General features: G+C 36.1%; 1 protein-coding gene across 10 annotated transcripts in view; it reads left to right on the top strand.

The window, feature by feature from the left end:
• Window positions 1-19,734, top strand: part of DPY19L1 (dpy-19 like C-mannosyltransferase 1) — a 242,178-nt gene that overhangs the window by 71,345 nt on the left and 151,099 nt on the right. For 9 of the 10 annotated variants that reach the window (XR_009520648.1, XR_009520649.1, XR_011246604.1 and 6 more), the window contains exons 15-21: window positions 4,240-4,311; window positions 6,271-6,320; window positions 10,686-10,710; window positions 11,616-11,735; window positions 12,535-12,709; window positions 13,542-13,641; window positions 14,787-14,912. Coding sequence is in view for 2 of the 10 variants with exons in the window: in XM_060020710.1 (XP_059876693.1) it covers window positions 4,240-4,311; window positions 6,271-6,320; window positions 10,686-10,710; window positions 11,616-11,735; window positions 12,535-12,709; window positions 13,542-13,641; window positions 14,787-14,912 (668 nt within the window). In the remaining 8 variants the exon portion in view is untranslated. Of the gene's footprint in view, window positions 1-4,239; window positions 4,312-6,270; window positions 6,321-10,685; window positions 10,711-11,615; window positions 11,736-12,534; window positions 12,710-13,541; window positions 13,642-14,786; window positions 14,913-17,471; window positions 18,711-19,734 lie in introns of those variants that run through there. The other variant, XM_060020711.1, reaches the window with a different exon arrangement.

The raw sequence follows: 19,734 nt of genomic DNA, 5'->3' as shown, positions 1-19,734 counted from the left end.
TCCACTCACTTTGTGATTGTTTGTTTGAATGATCTCATTGCTTTGAAATATCATTGAGTATAAGTTTTTCATTCCAACAACATTTTGTTCCTAAAACTGTATTCAGGTGTTTAGAAGGAAACCAGAGAGTAGTTTAGTGGATAGTGAGACAGAAGTCTGCGATATTACTTGATGTTCTTGAACAAGTGGCTCTCATTCTTGGAGTTGTAGCTTACTAGTTTCTGGTAGTATGCTACAGGTAGATATTGTGAGGACGAAAGGAGATACATAGGAAAGTACTTTGATATTTTAAGATATTTTATATTAAATACCATTTTGCAATACTTTATGAGCTAGTTTGGTTCAACAGACGTGTATATATATGCCTTTTTTTCACACCACCCATGTGGCCCCGATTTATGATGATATTTTATTATCTGTCAGACATTTTTCTTCAAAGCTGTGTGTGTGTATATATATGGAAGTGGCCAACAGTCCTCTGTTGACACATTCATTTTCCCCGATCCCCACTGGGTCAGCCCATGTCCTAAATTACAGACCAGTGGAGGAGAGTGCAGCACACAGCAGACTTTTACCAACCAGACATTCTGAGTTGAGCATGTCCTGCAGATGTACTGTTTCCTCCAGTGACCTATCAGTCTTCATTTCCTGTGTTCTGGCAAATGGTTTTGATAAAAAGTGTACAAATGGTAGTGTTGAACCTGCTGAAAGAAACTAAGGAAAAGTATCTTGCAAGGCTTTAAAATGCATGCTTAATAGCAGACCAAGCCTCTTTCAAGGAGGTGGTAAAGGAAGTAGAGTAGAGACATCAACAGAGAAATTAGGACTCAGTGGAAATCCTTTAACATTACTGAGGATATACACACCTTTACAACCTGAGAGTATGAACCATCAGTTATGTGATAGAAGAAATTGTTTATTGAGGCATAAGATGCCTTCAGTCAATTTGAAGAAAATGGCAAAGCTGTGTCCAGCCTGCCATTCCTCATCTCCATAGGTACCTTCACAGGGACGATGCTGTAGAGACAGGGCACGGTGCCAGTTCAGAGAGGGCATCTCTTGTATGGTACGTCCATATAGTGGGGAAGAGGGGAAAATTTAACATGATATCATACCGATATGGAAAGACACTTAAGATGTATAATGGGATGAGCAAAATGGTCCGATCTTATTGACCTATAATTAGCACACATAGAATAAAGTGTAAGAGACCAAAATTTTAACAGTTGTTTTTTTTTGGTGGAGAGATAATCAGTGATTAACTTTTTTTGTAATTTGTGTCTTCTAAATTTTCTATAATAATCATATTCTAATTGTATTGTGCTACTAAAAAAAAGTTAAAACAGTGAGGGGGATCTTTGCTTTTTAGATATGAAAATGGAAAGCAATAGTATTTAAAGTACAGGGATACCAAAACAGGAACATTATGACCAAAAACAGACAATGCTGGATAGACCCATGTGTAGGTACTTAACTATGTTTATGTGTATGTACTTAGTATGAAGTGAAGAGAGCACCACATAATATATCAATAAATGGTTAAAAGATGCATTGTTTCATGAATATTATTTGAAAAATTGAATTGGGGTGGGGAGTCAGCTTAAGGCCTTGTATCATATTATACACCAAACTTCATTTCAGTTAATGTGTTAAATATAAATGAAGCCTGAAAAATTAATCTGAGAAAAATTTGAATGAATATTAACTTCATTATTAATGAGCATAATACAAGTGCAAAACATATATGAGAATGATTAATAGATTTGTCTGCATGTAACTTAAAACATCTGTACATTAAATATTATAAAAATTAAAAAGGAAATGACTAACTGGGATGATTCTTGCAATAAATATAATAAATGAAACTAGAGATTAATATAATTAGTATAGGAGCTTGTTCAAATCAATAAAAAAAGTTACCAAGGGCTCTCACCCTTTCCCAGCACCAAAAACACATCCCCCCTCCCCCCCCCCCCCCCCCACATATGCAGAAACGAGCAAATGTGAACATACAATCCATCCGGGAGGAAATGCTGATAACTGATTAAAATGTGAAATTCATTGTCTCCTTTATTTTTTCTCCATTTTCTAGTTTTCACAATGAGCATATGTAACTTTTATGCTTAGAATAAAATCAACAATTACAAGAAATATTAAAAGAACTTACAGTTCTAATAGAACACACACACACGTGCATACATCTCTCTCTGTGTGGTTTGCATTTGTTCTGTGCATACCCTCTCTCTAGTGTATCTTTTGGCATTGAGGAAGTTTTATAATTTTGTTTCCTTTATATTAATACTTGTATATATTAACCTTAGTCCCTTCTATTGGTTTCCTCCTGGGAGTTATACTGAACTTAGCTAGTCGTTTCTTGCCTGATGCCTATTCCCACCCATTTCTAATTTATTGTAATACTATAATTAGGGAGATTATTTTGCTTCTTATATACTCTCCCCCTTTTACCCCATTTTTAAGAGTCCCATTGTATCTTCATTGTCAGCACGTATAACCTCTCATACTCTTCTGTCACCTTTATATCCCTGTCATTGTCGTAGTTCTGTAGATCATTGTTTTTATTGTACACTATGAGTTGTAGGATCGAAGAACACATTTCTTGGCTGTGTGAAGATTACTCTCCAGTGGATTCCTCAGGAAGGGCTCATGGGAGCAGTAATCCCTGAATTTTTACATGCTCAAAATATTTTATCAGTGGCTTTTATGTGTGAAGGTCAGTTTGGCTAGATACAAAATCTTTGGCTCACCTATCTTTCCTTGAGAATCCTAAATAAATTACTCTACTATCTTCTGGTCTAAAGTGTTGCTTTGAAAATCTGATGCTAATATGATTTTCTTTTTAAAAGAAATATTTAAAAAACACCTTTTAAATAAACTTTTGGAATATAATGTTAAAATTGTTTGAACTCCTTATTAAATTTTGTTAAATACTTCTAACACAATTTTGACATACTTCCTTTTTAAACTAAACATCTGTATCTTACTACTTATATTTATTGTTAACTGTTATTAGCAAATGTCTAACTTTTAAAATAATAAAATAATTTTAGGGGACTTCCTTGGTGGTCCAGTGGTTAAGACTGTGCTTCCACTGCAGGGGGCATGGGTTTGATCCCTGGTTGGGGAACTAAAATCCTGCATGCCATTCAGTGCGGCCAAAAAAGTAAATAAAATTTGAAAGTTTAGATCTATAAAAAAATAGTTTTAGTTATGACTTTTGTGTAGGTTAAAACATAACTTAAAAATTACAAAATAGAAATATATTTATTATTTTAAAATAATAGCATGCAAATGTTTATAAAGGTAAATAGTAAAATGAAAACATAAAAATTCTCTTTTTAATGGAATTTCTAACTCATGAAGAAGCATTTTGTATAATGAATTATGAAAATTACTTGTCTAATACAGAATAGTGAAAAAATTGGACTAAGGAGAGGGAAATCAGAAAATGCTACTTACTGTATACTTTGTAGAATTAAAATGTACCAGCATTTTTAATATGGTTGAAGCTAGATTTCTCTTTATAAACATATTGGGGAAAGCATACATCATTTTACTTAATGATGTAAGATTATTTGTCTGAGGGAAAGTGTTGGTAATAAGCAAATCAATTGCAATTTAGAAATTTCAAGCCCAGGATTGTTTAAGACTGTGATCTCAAATTATCGAGAAGTGTATAGAATTACAATGTGTGGGGCTTTTCTAATAAAAAAAATTTTTCTATAGTTTTTTATCTGTTACCAAAGAAAACGTAAAAATGTTTTTATTCCTCTTATAAACATTAGTCATTATTGTGTGTGTGTGTGTGTGTGTGTGTGTGTGTGTGTATCTGGAGATCATGGTTATGATTTTTATCCCAGATAAAATGCACAGTAAAGCTCATGCCATTTAAAGGATTTCTGCTGACCCTAGGTGAATAATAAGTTATGCTCTCTAGTTAGAAAAGTAGTGTGCAAAAGTGAACAGTAGTCTTTCTAGTCATGTTTTACAAGTGTTTGGGAACTGTGTTTGTTAGTGTTTTCAACTCAACATTTCGGGCAAGTTCGTTTCTATGGAAATGCATCTTCATTTTTACAATGGGAGTCAGTGAGTAGATTGGACCCTAGATGGGTGAATGCTTATGTTTCTATACTAACATGTTTTAAAATTCACTTGGATCATGATCTGAAATTTCATTTGAAATCATCTTTTCTTCTAACAAAACATCTCTTTGAATTTCAGACTCCACTGAGGTATACAAAGACATTATTGCTTCCAGTTGTTCTTGTCGTGTTTATTGCAATCATTAGAAAGGTAGGTCTATCACTTAAGAGCACTTTCTCATAATAGAACATTTTCTTATTTCTTCATTTCTTGTGTAGTTACATATACTAGGCTACATGTTAATCTAATACAATATTTTATATAGATTTATTGAAACACATTCTGTATTTTCTTACTAATAGCCTTTGATGAACATTTATAAGCCTTAAAAACATTGTGCTAGTTGCCAGCATAAAGTAGATCTAGGGAAAGGATGCTCAAGTTTTGATAGTCATGTATTTTGAAAGATAGGATCAGAGGAACCCTCTTGACGCAGATACAATTGTTTTTGCTTATGTGAATTATTACTGATTCACTTTTAACTTTTATGTAATATTTCTTTAAAATATTTAATATATGCCTTTCTAAGTCATTTGTGCAGTATTCATTAACTTCTGGATAGAGTTTATTATTAATCAAAAGGAAAAAATAGAATATTAACAGTGTATTACTAAACTTGATAAAATAGACTCCCAACTTGACTTTGATAATGAAATTTTAAGTCCACATATAAATCAGGCCAGGGAAGTTCCAATCTTCAGTAAAGAGTGATGTAATAGTCCCTCTTTTCTTCTTTTAAGAGTTGGTGAACTCTGTAAGTACAGGTGTTTTAAGAGAATGAATTGGGGTTAGTCTGTAATCAAAATGATAGACCCTAAAAGTTTTCTGATTTGTAGCTATTATTTTTGTGTTAATACAGTGTCATATATTTGTAGAATATTCTGTACTATAATTATTATTTACAGCATATATTTGTAATCTCCCCAAACATTTCATCTACCTTATTTCAGTTGGTTCTTCAACAGCATTATGGGGTACACAGATATTATTATTTCCATTTTGACAAGTGCAAAATTATAAGGTCAGTGAGGTTATTACCAGCCTCACATCATGTCCGTTAAAAAAGCAAGGGAAGAGTGAGAATCAGACTGTACCTTTACCCCCCCTCATTGAGTGTTGTATAGTATTCAGCTTTGTAGTCTCACAGCACTTTTTAAGTCTTGTCAGTTGATGGTTAGTCAATTTCTGCTGTATGCCAGGCTCTGTGCTCTTTGCTTCCTTTGTTTTCTTTATGTGGGTGGGCACCCAGTAGGTAATAAAAAAATACTAGATGTTGGCAATCCAGAATGTATTAAAAAGATAGCAACCTGGATGGCTAGAGATGATGAAAATGACTAGATTGGGGTCAAAGAAAGTGGGATGTTTGATGTAAAGAAGAAAGACTTAAATGGAAAGAGGATAATTCTTTTCAAAGACTTAAAAGGCTACCACTTGGAAATAAGATTATACTCATTTTGGCTCCTTAATATTATGGCCAATTCTAAGAGTTAGGGCTTTTGACCAGCGTTGATCTGGACTGATTAGGAAAGTGTTATAGGTTTAATCAGCAGCTAGGTGGTTCTTCCAAGGGCTGAATTAAAACCTATCAGGCAGTGTCACAGAGGACATCCACATTGGGGACAGGATTTCAGATTAGATGACCTCCCAGTGACTGCTAAATATGAAAACACAGTGTTTAGTTAGTTGTGCTTATCAGTCTCTGAGCCAGTTCTCCAGTTATGTGTGTGTATAATTAAGAAGAGGCATTGCCAACAACCTGGGCATGGTGGAATTCTCTTAAAGGTGAATCGGAAGCCAAAAGGTGAAGTTTCAAGACCCTTCTTAGTTGTTGTCCACCTTTAGGGAGATCATTTAATCCTTCTGAGCCTGTTGCTCATTTTTAAAATGAGGATAATAAAACTTATCTGAACAGGGTTGGATATAGATATGATGAAGTACTGTACAAACGTCAGATTTTGTTGTTGTAATTACTATTTTCTGAATTACTTCTTATCTCCATACTTCTGTATTTTTAAGTAAATAAAAGTTTGAAAGTTTAGAAGATACATTATTTGAAATTTTCTTTTTCCCAATACGGCTGTTATAAAATGTTTAAAAATCTATTTGCAGATTGTTAGTGACATGTGGGGTGTCTTAACTAAACAACAAACACATATAAGGTAAATATGCCATTAATGATTTTGTTACCTCCTCTGTTTATTAAGTAGTTATTTACAGTATATTAATTTTATAGTTACATGTTGTACACTCAACATTTGTTAATTGATGTTTCGATTGTTGCCATCCCCCTTCTCCGCTTTTCTCATTATTCCCCATTTATGTAGAGCTCAGCACATCACTTGTTCATTCCCCAAATCGCATCCAGTATGATCTGACTGTAGCCCTATACTAATCTATGCTTGAAGGATACAGCTTTGTGCTTCAGTTTGGCAGGGAAAACAAATTACTCTGTTGATGGTTTTAGGACCAATGGACAGCTTTTTGAGAGAAGAGCAGGAAAATGTAAAAGTGGACCCACACCTCATTTTTACATAAAATAAATTCCAGATGGAGCAAAGATTTAAATATAGAAAAAAAAATGAAACTCCCAAATAAACCAAGAGATTATTTTTATAATTTTAGGGTTAGAGATGCCTTGTTAAGTATGACATAAAGCCTATAAGCTAGAAAGAAAGATTGACAAGCTTGACCAGATAAATTCTTTGGTTTGGTAAGATACTGTAAGCACTGTTCAAAGAAAAATACAACTTGGAGAAAATAGTTGGAAATTATAACAAGCGCCTAATGACCATCATACATAAAGAACTGCTATAAATTAATAAGAAAAATACTAAAAACCCATTTGAAAAATGAGTGAAAGACTCAAATGGGCAATTGAGAAAAAAAAAAATTCCCATTTTCCCTTTTCCGCTACACTAATGTCCCACAGATCTCCTTTCTGCTCTTTGACCATGACAAGTAGTTTCCTGCCTCTGCAATTTTGCAGTGGTTGTACCCTAAGTCCGTAGTTGTGCCTCCTGCTTTCCGCAGCCTGGCTTGGCATGACTCACTCCTTTAATCCTTGCTTAAATGCCACCTCCTTCAAGAAGGCTTTCCTGACCATCATTTCTGAGTAGATCCCTTGTCTCCTTCCTTGTTATTCTCCACCATCACACCCTTTTTCTTTCTCTCGGCATTTGTCACCGTGTGTGCTTACATACTGATGTGTTGCCTGTGTCTCCTGAAGGGGGATGGGGTCATTTCTGTTCAGTTCAGTGGTTTATATGCAGTGCCTGGCACATAGGAAAGAATAGTAGTTGAGTGAGCAAAGACTTACTCATGACCTACAGATACATGAAAAAGTGCTCCGTCCCATGGTAAAGATAAAAGTGAAAGCCTTTTTACTTATCAAGTTTGTAAAAATTAATAATACCCAGTGCTTGCAAGCGTGGGAGGAAGTGGGTGGTAGGGCAGTTAGGCAATACAAGCAAAACATACGGTGGGCCTGTCCTTTAACTCTGCAGTTTCACCAGTGCAAATGTGTCCCCTAGAAATGCTCACGGAAATGCAGAGGTGATGGTACAGAGATGCCCACTGTGGTGGTGTATGTAATGTGGAAAATGTGAACAACCAAAATATCCACTAGTGCGGGATTGATTTACTTATGACCCAGTCATAAAGTGGAATTTCTTTATGGAAATATTTCATCATACATCCTTGAATTAAAAAATTACAAGACATATACATGATGATTACACTTTTGTTTAAAATATAAAGATTTTGTATGTGTCTTTGTACATCGGAGGGATATGGAAGGATAAAACTTGTAACTGTTAGGAGCATGGGATTAGAGGATGGAGCAAAGGAAGTTTTAATTCTAATTTCATTCTTTTGTGGGATTTTTTTGGGGAGTAGAGATTATTGAATTTGTGTGTCTATATATTTTCTTTTATAACACACAGCCTTATCTATTGTTCTTTCACCTCACCAGTGATAAATTATTGCATGCACTCTTGAGACAATCCTTGTTCTCGTTTAGAAACAATTTACTGTAACTGTGCCCTTACTTCTACCTGATGCCTTTGAGGGCCAGGGAAAAGAAAAAAGCTTCTGGTATGTAATGCCAAAATTTCTCTTCAATTGAGATGAAGTTTTTTTAAGAGTTCAGAAGGGGACTACCGTTATAACTATACTATGCACCTCTGGAAGAGAAAGGTGGAACTTTTCACAGAAACAAAACAGTCTTTTCAATAATAACTCAACTATAGAAGTAACTATAGAAAAGCACTGAGCTTCACGGGGCTCTCAATTCAGGTAGGATCAGAGCTTTTTGGAAAGGAGAATGGCACATCGACATTTCATTTTGCATAAGTACCCAAGTCATATGCCAATGTAAAAAGGGGAGAGGTAGGACATACATTTTAATTCTCAAGGTGTGAGTATCAGTATCTCCTTTATTCAGGGAACTAGGGGATAAAGTAGGATAGAGACAGCATGATGAAGTAGAAAATATATTGACTCTGAAACCAGTCAATATATAGACCTGGCTTCGCCTCTTACTACCTCTGTAACCTGTTTTCCTTAGCTGCCAGTTAGGATAATAAACAGTTGTAAGTAGGATAATAAATAGTTGTAAGATCAGAGTTAATGGAATGTAATGATCATATTAACATTTTAGGTGCTCGGTAAATGGTAACTGATAATTTTTACTTGGCATGAAAGAAGAATAAAGGAGGATCCATTTCACTTCCTTCATTTGCCCAGTAATTTTACTGTTTGCTAACACATCAATATATTTGAAAGCAAGTCCTCAAATCAGATTGTGTGCTACCTATTCAATTAACCTACCTAATTGAATCATTTGCTCATTCATTCAAAAAAAAAAAGATTGAACTCTATGTGCTAGGCATTGTTTTCTAGGTCTTGGAAATATATCAGTGTTTAGGATAGAGAAGGTATGTGTTATCAAGTCGCACATTTGTGTCTCTGATCCAGACTTCTCCCTTGAACTCCAGATTTATACATACGATTCCCTGTTTGTCATTTCTACTTGGGTGTCTAATGAGAATCTCAAATTTTGTGAACACAATACTGAGCCTCAGAATGTGCTTCCCTGTCAGTACCGTTCTCCTGGATCTCCCTCATCTCATTCTGCTCCTTGCTCTCTCTTCTCCCTAATCATGCCGTCTTTGTTGTTAGCCTATCAGGGAGCCTGCCACCATGAGGCTTTGCCATGTCTGTTCTCCTTGCCTCAAGTGCTCTTCTTCCCTGAGGGATCCTCAGGCTCAAACTCTCAGCTCCTTCAGGCTATGCTCAGATGTCACTCAGTTGGTGACCACACTGATAATATATGCCATCCCAGTCACCCAGCACTCCCTGCATCTTTTACCCTGTTTCCTTTTTTCCCCACAGTATTTATCGCCATGTGATGTATGTTTATTTGCTTTTTGTTTGTCTCCTTCAACTTATATGTAAACTCTGTGAGGGCATGGATTTTTTTCCATCTTGTTTACTGCTCAAGGCTCAATGAAATTGAGTGGATGGATGGATTTGTACCTGGTCCTCCTGAAGGGTTCATTTTAGTTAGGAGAGACATATGATAATCAAATAAACCAATAAGTGAAAACTGTGTTTTCTGTGAGAAGATAAAACAGGGAAATGGAGTGGGAGTGATCAAGGTAAGGGGCACTGAATATGGGAGTCAAAGGCGGCTCTCTGATGTTTTAAGGTATAAAATTAGTCTAGTGTGACTGGAGCACAGTGATCAAGAGGGAACCTGGTAGGAGATGAGTTTCCAGGATGGGAGGTGGGGAACCAGATTAGGAGGACTATGTGTAGCATGGTAAGGATTTGAGAGTTTACTTTAATTACAAAAAACCCCATAGCCGATTGGAAAGTTTTAAGTAAGGGAGTGAGTGGCATGTCTGGATTCCCATTTTCAAACGGTTGCTCTCACTGCTGTGATGAGACTCAACACGGGGTCGGGGTGCGGGAAGGGGACCGGAGTGAGATGTGGGGAGGATATATGGGCCTATAAAGATGCAGCCTTTCTTAGGAAATTAAAACTGTCAAGCAAAGGTAAAGCTGGCATTATGTGGCTATTTTTATATTCCAGAGCTGCTGCTGAAAAAAAATCTTGTGTGTGGCTTCCTAAATTGTCCCTAAAGCAGCTAGAATTTACGGCAGAGCTGAGGGGCTGCTGAGGACAGGAAGTAGGGGTATGGGACTGTGAGGGCTGCAGAGTTTCTTTTCACTCCCTGCTTTGCCAGGTTATATTACCAGTGAGGTACCTGATACACAGCCAGCGAGCCTTGTTGGCCTAATAAATACCCGTGTAGTCAGATATGGGATATGCAAAATAAACTGTTTTAAAAGACTGTAGCACCAGTTTTGGTTTATAACTTTCAGTTATTTTGATTTCATGTATGTGTCCTGAGGGCATATTACGGAAGTTGTAAAACTCATATTTGTAAGATAAAAATGCGTATGATTGAAGTAAGTGCTTCAGTAGTGATTCAATGATAGTATTTCTTTTTCCATTTCAGAAAACACCAACTTGATCATGGAGAGGTAAAGACTTAATATTACCAAAATTTGGCTTGTTTTAATGTTTGTATATGTTTGGATTTTTCTTTCTAGTTCCATTTTCTAACTTTATTGGTAAGTCAGTAATCATCTTCAAAATAGGCCTCTATGTGTTTTTACGAGAATACTACAAACATGACCATTCATTTGTTAGAGCAGTTAGGTAGGAAACTCATTTGGTCGGCTCTGATCATCCTCAAGGTAATAGCAGTTCATTGCTGGAGACCATTTAGACGCGTATGCAGAGTGTCTTTCGCATGATTAGGGATCACTTTTCTCTCTGCTCACCTTGCCCTGAGGCCTCAGAGATGTGACTGGTTGCTGTTCTCATCTCCTGGTGATTCAGCCTGGTTTTTTTTTTTTAATTGAGGTATAATTGACATATTATGTTAGTTTCAGATGTACAACATAATGACTAGAATTTGTATATATTGTGGAATGATCACCATGATAAGTCTAGTTAACATCCATTACCATACATAGTTACTCAAATTTTTTTTCTTTTTTTTCTTGTGAAGAGGACTTTTAAGATCTATTCTCTCAGCAACAGCATGGTGACTATAGTTCATGATACTGTATCTCATATTTCCATCTGGTTCAGAAATGTGGGCTTTATTAACCCTAGGCTTCATTCTGAGCAGAATTATAGGACCACTTCCCTTAGGGACTTTATAATTTTAGCCCTCTAATAAAAGGGACAAGTTTGAAAGTGAATTTTAAGACTTTCAGAAATCAAAATATTGATTATTATATTAAATATTATTAAATATTTCAGAAATCAAAATATTGTTACTAAGAAAAAGTACCCTTTTCCATATATTCACCAATTTAACAATATATTCTTAAACTTCACAAATAGTAGGAGTAAAAATATTTTCTCTTTCTTTCAGCTGGTTTATCATGCATTGCAGCTGTTAGCATATACAGTTCTTGGTGTTTTAATTATGAGACTAAAACTCTTTTTGACGCCACACATGTGCGTTATGGCTTCCTTGATCTGCTCAAGACAGGTGAGATGATTGTTATGTTGGCATTATAGCTGCTATGATAATTTTACCCCAGCCTTTGTTATTGAGTGGCCCTAAAATAATATTAAATGACCCAAAGTTCTTTAAATTGTTTATAATTAAAGTTCTTCATGGTTTTGTACTAACCTTTCCTAAGGGGTAAGGGCCAAAGCAGATCCCTTATCCTTTTAACTTCTAAAATAGTCCTTGGTGTACAACAAACACTCATTCAGTGCAGGCTGAATTCATGAATGATAACTACAGATATTGATAGAAAGCAGTGATCGCACAGGGGCCCACACTCAGAAGGACTCTGCACCTAGATTGATGCTCTGCTGTTGCTGTTTTGAACTTCTTAAAAAATGTCAGACAAGGAACCCACATTTTTTTTTGTTTTTTGGCTGCACCACATGGCATGTGGGATCTTAGTTCTTGACCAGGGATTGAACCCATGCCCCCTGCAGTGGGAGCATGGAATCTCAACCACTGGACTGCCAGGAAAGTCCCAAGGAACCCACATTTTTATTTTGCACTGAGTCTGGCAAATTATGTAGGTAGGCCTGGCCTTACCCGAATCTGGGAGTAGAGCAAGTTGACAGAAGAGTTTCTTAAATCATGTCCCACCTATATTAGGCTAATGGTAGAATTGTTTTGATCCCTCAGGTTATTGTTTCTGGAACTTTTCCTTAGAATTATTAGTCTTGTATCAGGGATTCTAGCAGAGACTGTATTCTTCTCTGGGAAGTTGGATGCAGGCTGGTTTGTACTAACAGTTGTCAATGTATTCTTAATTTGGTTTCAGCTGTTTGGATGGCTCTTTTGCAAAGTACATCCTGGTGCTGTTGTTTTTGCTGTGTTAGCAGCCATGTCAATACAAGGTTCAGCAAATCTGCAAACCCAGTGGAATATTGTAGGGGAGTTCAGCAATTTGCCGCAAGAAGAACTTATAGAGTGGATTAAATATAGCACTAAACCAGGTAAAAAAAGGTCATATTATTTAGCTGTGGTTTTCCCTACAGTTTTATGTACAACTGCACAATCCTCAACCCAAGTTACTTCCAATGGTTTTACTTCCAGGAAAACTGTGGTTTTCCCTACAGTTCTATGTACAACTGCACAATCCTGAACCCAAGTTACTTTCAATCTTTCTAAGCAGTCCTGCTTCTAGATTATCCAGAAAGAGAGAGATGTCTGTCTTGCTTATGTAGTTTGCAAAGGAAATGTTACATCTATTTTCTTAGTAATTTATTTCTCTATTTTACATAAATTCTAATTTTTTTCAAAGTATATACAAAGTTTTGCATGGCACAATTTAAAATAATTTATGTTATCCTTATTTTCCTAATTAATTTTTAATCTTAGCCCTTCACATTCCTTTTTGAAATGAACTCATGGAATGTGATATTTTATTCATGTATAGAAAAAGAGGTTTTTGTTGTCATCTGAGTATCAAGTGACTGAATATTAAATCATCTTCCAGAATTCCTAGGTGCTATAAAACTTCCCTAGTCAATTTGTTACTTCTTTCCTAGAAGCAAGAAAAGACATTAAAAACAAACAAAAGAAACAGAAATCCTCAATGATGAGACATATGATGAGGCTTTATCTTCCAAGGAAAATAGTTTATCCAGGCTTGGTTGCTGACCACCATTTTATTAGCTACCTGACTTCATTCTGGTTCTGTCATTGACTCTGTATCATGATTCGGGCCTCAGCTTTTTCACCTGGGAAGTAACTGATTTGACCAGAAGGAGACCCCTTGTCATGCTCACCAGGTGTCTTCCTAAGACCTTCCTTCCTGCTTTGCAGATGCAGTGTTTGCAGGTGCCATGCCTACAATGGCAAGTGTTAAACTCTCCGCACTTCGGCCCATTGTGAATCATCCACATTATGAAGATGCAGGTTTGAGGTTAGTACACAAATATCACATTGTTGAAAACAAATTTTTCTTACAAATAGTGAGTGAGGGAACCAGCAAAATAATGAGAAGTGTTTCAAAAGGATATGGTGAACTGGGGTTTATAGAGTTTGGGGACAAAGAATGCTGAAATAAGATGGCTAAGTTCAATACAAACTGTTAAGGCCCCATAGGACAATAAAACTACAGTCTTTGGTGTTATCTTCTCTCCTAGGCAGTAAAAAGAAATCACCCCATGTCTGTTTTATACAGGTTACAGGGCTCCAAACACCCAGGTCCTTATTAGTTATCATCACCTTTTAAGCTCCCCAGAAGATTCACTAGCCTATAGTTTTTATTAAGATTTTCTTATAGGCTATTTTTCTTGAATTCTGAGGAGTCAGTTGAGATGGAATCCCATTCAAAGAGGATTTTTTTCTCATTTTCACCAATATAACCTACTAGAATGATCTTGTTTTTTTGTTTTTTTTTTACTAATTTTTTATAAGTTAGAGTGTTGTGTTCTCTTTGTAAAGGAAATAGATTTAATTTTCATGCAATTTCTAGGTTGATCAGCTAGTCATTTCCTAAGTAATTGGTGAATCCTTATTAATATTTTGTATAACAGCAAGTCATACCTTTTATAAATAAAAAGCTTTTTCATTAAAAAATCAATGTTAGCAAACTAATTTCCAGAGCAATTGTATTGAATAAGTTTCATTTTTTGTATTTTGTTTTTTTTTTTAAATTAGGAATAAAATGAAGAGCCATTTAATGCTAATCGTTTGTTCTCAAAGTTAGGACTGTTGTACCTTTAAAGTAGTCCTGTAGTTGTGTCTGTGTAGCTCATACTCTTACTTGTGATAGAGTGATGGAGAATTTAAAACAAAAACAAGCACTCAAACAAACCAAAAGACTAAGTTTGGAAATGAAGAGATTCATTAAACTGAACTTTTTCTCTCAGGACTCTTGTGCTACCTGTGCTTTTCTCCATTGACCTCCCCAGTGCCCCTCAGCAGGAACTCCTGTGCAGAATGTTCCCTTGACCTGATTCTTCTGTACAGTCTTTCTTCTAGTTCCATTCAGTGCTTTTGTCCAAATAGGTTGATTGCATTTTTTTGATCTTGAAAATCTTCTGCCTAATTATTTTTCTTTAGAGCCAGAACAAAAATAGTATATTCAATGTATAGTCGAAAAGCAGCTGAAGAAGTGAAGCGAGAATTGATAAAGTTACAAGTGAATTACTACGTTCTGGAAGAGTCCTGGTGTATAAGAAGATCCAAGTGAGTACTCAATACAGTATTTTATATTCAGAAGACATTAAAGTTAATTCAGTCTCATGGCAAGTGCTTTACTAGTTGTATGTGTGAGATGTATATAATAGCAAGGTATAAGCAGAAAAAACTTTTTTGATAATTATTTGGAGTCTTTTCTAGTCATTTTAAACATCTATTTATTTTATAATGATTTACATGTGCACATTACCTTAAAGGTATTGGCACTTATTGATAATTTCCCAAATTGTTCATATTTGCCTTTGCTGTTTTTTTGAGAAACTTTTATTTAAAGTTGGATGTATTTTCTTTCAAAAGACTTGTGGAGTCTGAAACCAGATAATGGAGAGTCTCATTATAATGAAGTCAGGCAGCTTCGTCCATACCACATCTCTGCACCATACCATATCCTGTGATAGATGGGACCCCCTCCCCCCAGCATCAACTCAGAGTGAACTTCTTTCTTTCTGTTTTGCATCTTATTTGAGTGGGAAAATAATTAACCTTACGGTGACCCGTATTCTCTTGGGTTTATAGTTTTAAAAAGTATCCATTTCCACAGAGAAGTTCACTAAGCAGAGTAGAGCAATAAGAGTAAGATTTTAAAAGCAAATGTGAATTCTAAAGTTGACTATTTAGAAATGTTACACTTGGGTGACTAGACAGCAGATGATAGCTTGCTATTAAAATATCAGAGCATTCACCCCATGAGGAATACAAAAAGGAATAGTTTTATCAGAAATCAAGGATATTTTATGGAATACTATTATTTTTAAAATTCTCACTACTCTTTAAGTAAGCAGAAGTCTCCAGGAGATTGCTGTATCTGTGGCTTAATCATACTCATTTACCGTGTATTTCAACAATACACAAGGGTGTTAAGATGAAATGATTAAATATTGACTTAGGAGTAAAGATAGTTCTGTGACACAGTACCTATCAAGCATTGCCCACAAGGAAACTCAAATAAATTTTTATTGTTGAATGATTTTCCATTGAATATGTCACAGGTGATTTGAATTTAATCAGGATCTACAGAAAATGTTATTGAGTCATAATTTAGAAAACGCTTTAAGTCTTTATGAACGTAAGAATATATGTGAAACTTATATACATAAACTTTAACTTTGTTATATAAATTTAGGACAAAAAGTCATAAGCATCTCTCATAACAATTTGATGAAGACACTGTAATAAATGAATGGTGGGCTGACATTTGCAGTCAGAAGGACTGTTTTTTGGCAGAGATTTCCACCAGCATTGGGATCTTCTTTACTGACTTAGGGTTTACTCTCCAACTCTCCAGTTCAGTGATGCCAGCCTGAAACACCTGTAGGTTACTGGAACATAAAAATTATTTCATGACCTTTTTTCTCCAAGCTAATGATGAACCTTGATTCAAGATTCTTCATTTTTTCCTAGCCTCCTGCATAGTGTTTTGAATATGTGGAAATTGCAGAGGCTAAGGTGCTTCATTCTGAAAAGAAAAAAGGGACTTTCCTGGTGGTGCAGTGGTTAAAAATCCGCCTGCCAGTGCAGGGGACATGGGTTCAATCCCTGGTCCGGGAAGATCCACATGCTGTGGAACAACTAAGCCCGTTGATGTTGATGGAGCTAAGATGTTGATGGAGCTCCTTGGATTTGCATAGTTGTAGTAGTCTCATGTTCTGATGGGCAGAGCACTGGTTTTTGTACACAAGAAAGGATCAAAAGACAAATTTAGGAAGTATGGCAATAAATCTTGCACACTAAACAAAGTCAGCAGTAAAGTAACTGGCTTCTGATCATCTCCATTTAGAGCTCACTTACAGGCATTAAGACTGAGAGTTGAGAGGGGTAGAGGTGTGTGCCAGCTTCCCCGCCTCTGGACCTTGACTTGCCCTTGTTGTATTTGTTGCAGCAGGAGTGGGGAGGGAGGAAGCTGAAGAAGTGGCTTCCATTCATCTGGTTTCCCTGCTCAGTTACTGAAAGAACACTATCTACTACAGGATTATAAGTCTCAGGAAGTCTTAGATAGGTGCACTCTGCTTAAAGCTGGAGACAAAACACAGCTGTGGTTTCTGTCCTGACAGGGAAGCAGGTGGAGGGCTCAGACAGAAGAGGAGAGGGAAGAAGGACTAATACTTAACACATACCTTTGCAGAAGGAAGAACTGAGTTTCTGGCCAGAGAGCTCTCTACCAGAATCGGGATCTTCTTTATTCCCTTGGCCCTCACTCTCCAATTCTTTCTGTTATGCCAGCCTGAGACAGCTGTATGTTACTGGAAAAGAAAGCTGTGGCAGAACAGGGGGAGCAAGTGGGGAATTCAAATAGGAGAAGAAAGGGAAGAGGGACTAATATCTATCTGGAGCTTAAACTGTGCTTGGCACCTTGGTGGGCACTGTATTTATGTGCTCTCATTAACAGAGTGGGTTAATTGTGTGCTTGATTATTCCTTAAATACTTGATACCCTGTGTTCAAATACAAGTAGAAAAATATACTCAAATGCAAGTTGTAGATGAGTTTTTAATTAACTCCTTTTTTATTCTCAGTTCTCTGCTCTCTTTCTCATTAATTCCCATAATAGAGTTGACATAAAATGAAAATACGTGAATTCAGAAGAAAATTATTCAGATTTTCACTAATGCCATTTTAAAGATGCAGCTGGCTGGCCTGGGGAAACTTCAGAAAACTCGGAAAAGGACTAAAGGATGTTAGACAGAGCTCACAAAGGCAGCTCTTTGCCCTCTTCTTTTCCTGAAAGCAATTGAACTCAGTAGCTGGTACTTCATATATGTTTTACTCTCTACTGTCATTGGCCTGCAGTGTAATAATGGTTTGGCCTTAGTATGTGTGAGAAAATTAAAACATAGAAAATCCAAGTTCAGTCATATTTTCGTACATCGATAGAATCTAGTGTCGACAAGGGTGTGCAAAAAAGTGTGCACTGAACACTCTGCAGGAACACTCACTGGTAATACCTTTTTGGGAGATACTTTGATAGAAGCAAAGTGAAAATTGTATAGCCTTCTGACGTAGTGATAGTGCTGCTTCTAGAAGTTTAGCTTACAGAAAAATATGGGCATAACATTGTTTATATCAGCATTGTTTTATAATGACAAAATGAGAAACAAAATATCCATCCATAAAAGAATGGTTAAACAATACATAGAATTACTAGCGTCTATGAAAAAGAATAAAGTAGGCCTTTATGAAATGCAACAATGACCACTTTTCATTCCTAAGTGAGGAGTCCCAGATTAATCTTGTTTTTGTAAAAGCAACCCAGGAGCATCTGTGAATACGAATATGTCTGTGCCTATGTTTTTGTGTGCTTGTATGTCTGAACGTGAAAAGGTCTAGCAGAATGTATGCTGGATTGTTTATAGAAGCCACCTCTGAGAAACGGTGTTGGAGGTGACAGTGACTCACTTATTTATTTTGATAGGTTTGTATTTTGACACTTTTTGGGTGAAGGTTACCTTTAAATTAAAAATGTTATTGAAAAGGAGAAAGCATGTGCATTTCTGTCTAGTGCTTGCCTCGTGGTGGAGAGCAGGGGAGTGGGACTGCCATTGGGAATAAAAGGGACTTGTTGGAAATGGTTTTTTCTCTTATAAAGAAAAGTGAAACAACTATGACAAAACATAAGCTGTTGCAAATCTCTATAATTTTTCCTTGATTTTTCTGTTTTTAATATTTAAAAAAAACATAAACATTGTGAAATTCCTTTCACCTTTTTTGTTTCTATTGATATTTGGAAGAGTCCAGCCCAGTTGTCTTGTAAGAATGTCCCACATTTGGATTTGTCTAATTTATTCCACATGATTAGATTCAGTTTGACAAAATTTGGCAAGAATAGTACATAGAAGATGTGTACTTTCCATTATGTCACTTTGGTAGGTACCTGTCACTTTGTTCTATTATTGGTGATGCTAAGTTTGATCACTTGATTAAAGAATGTTCCCCAATTCTCTCCATTTTAAGTAGACAAATCTCCTTTATAATCAATAGCCTTTCACCAGGTAGTTCTTGCATCCACTTCTTATAATTCCCTGAATCAGTTATTACATTGATGATTATAAAATAGTTAGGTAATATAGATTTGAAAGTAATATATCAGTTACTGATTAGGTGATCTTTGACGTTACTATTGTAATTGTTTGGGGGCACCATGTACTGTACCCATATAAGATGGCAAACTTGATGGGTGTGTGTGTCCTGACTGTTCTACCAACCAGCCATTCCCATCTCTCTCCCTCTCCTTGGGCCTCCCTACTCCCTGAGACACAGGCCAATTAATAACCTTTCAGTGGCCTCTAAGTGTTCAAGTGAAAGAGCTGCATGTCTCTCACTTTAAATCAAAAGTTAGAAATGTTTACGTTTAGTAAGGAAAGCATGTCAAAAGCCAAGATTGGCCAAAAGCTAGGTCTCTTGTGCCAAACAGTTAGCCACATTGTGAATGCAAAGGAAACGTTCTTGAAAGAAATTAAAAGTGCTACTCCAATGAATACATGAACGATAAGAAAGTGAAACAGCCTTATTGCTGATATGGAGAAAGTTTTAGTGGTCTGGATGGAAGATCAGACCAGTCACAACATTTCCTTAACCCAAAGCCTAATTCAGAGCAAGGCCCTAACTCTCTTCAGTTCTATGAAGGCTGAGAAGGTAAGGAAGCTGCAGAAGAAAAGTTTGAAACTATAGAGTTTGGTTCATGAGATTTAAGGAAAGAAGCGGTCTCCATAACATCAAAGCGCAAGGTGAAGTGGCAAGTGCTGATGTAGAAGCTGCAGCAAGTTATCCAGAAGATCTAGCTAAGATCATTAATGAAGGTGGCTACCCTAAACAAC

The sequence above is a fragment of the Delphinus delphis genome, chromosome 9 (assembly GCF_949987515.2).
Source record: "Delphinus delphis chromosome 9, mDelDel1.2, whole genome shotgun sequence".
NCBI classification, from domain to species: Eukaryota; Metazoa; Chordata; class Mammalia; order Artiodactyla; family Delphinidae; genus Delphinus; species Delphinus delphis.
This window is presented reverse-complemented; position numbering and strand designations above follow the sequence as displayed.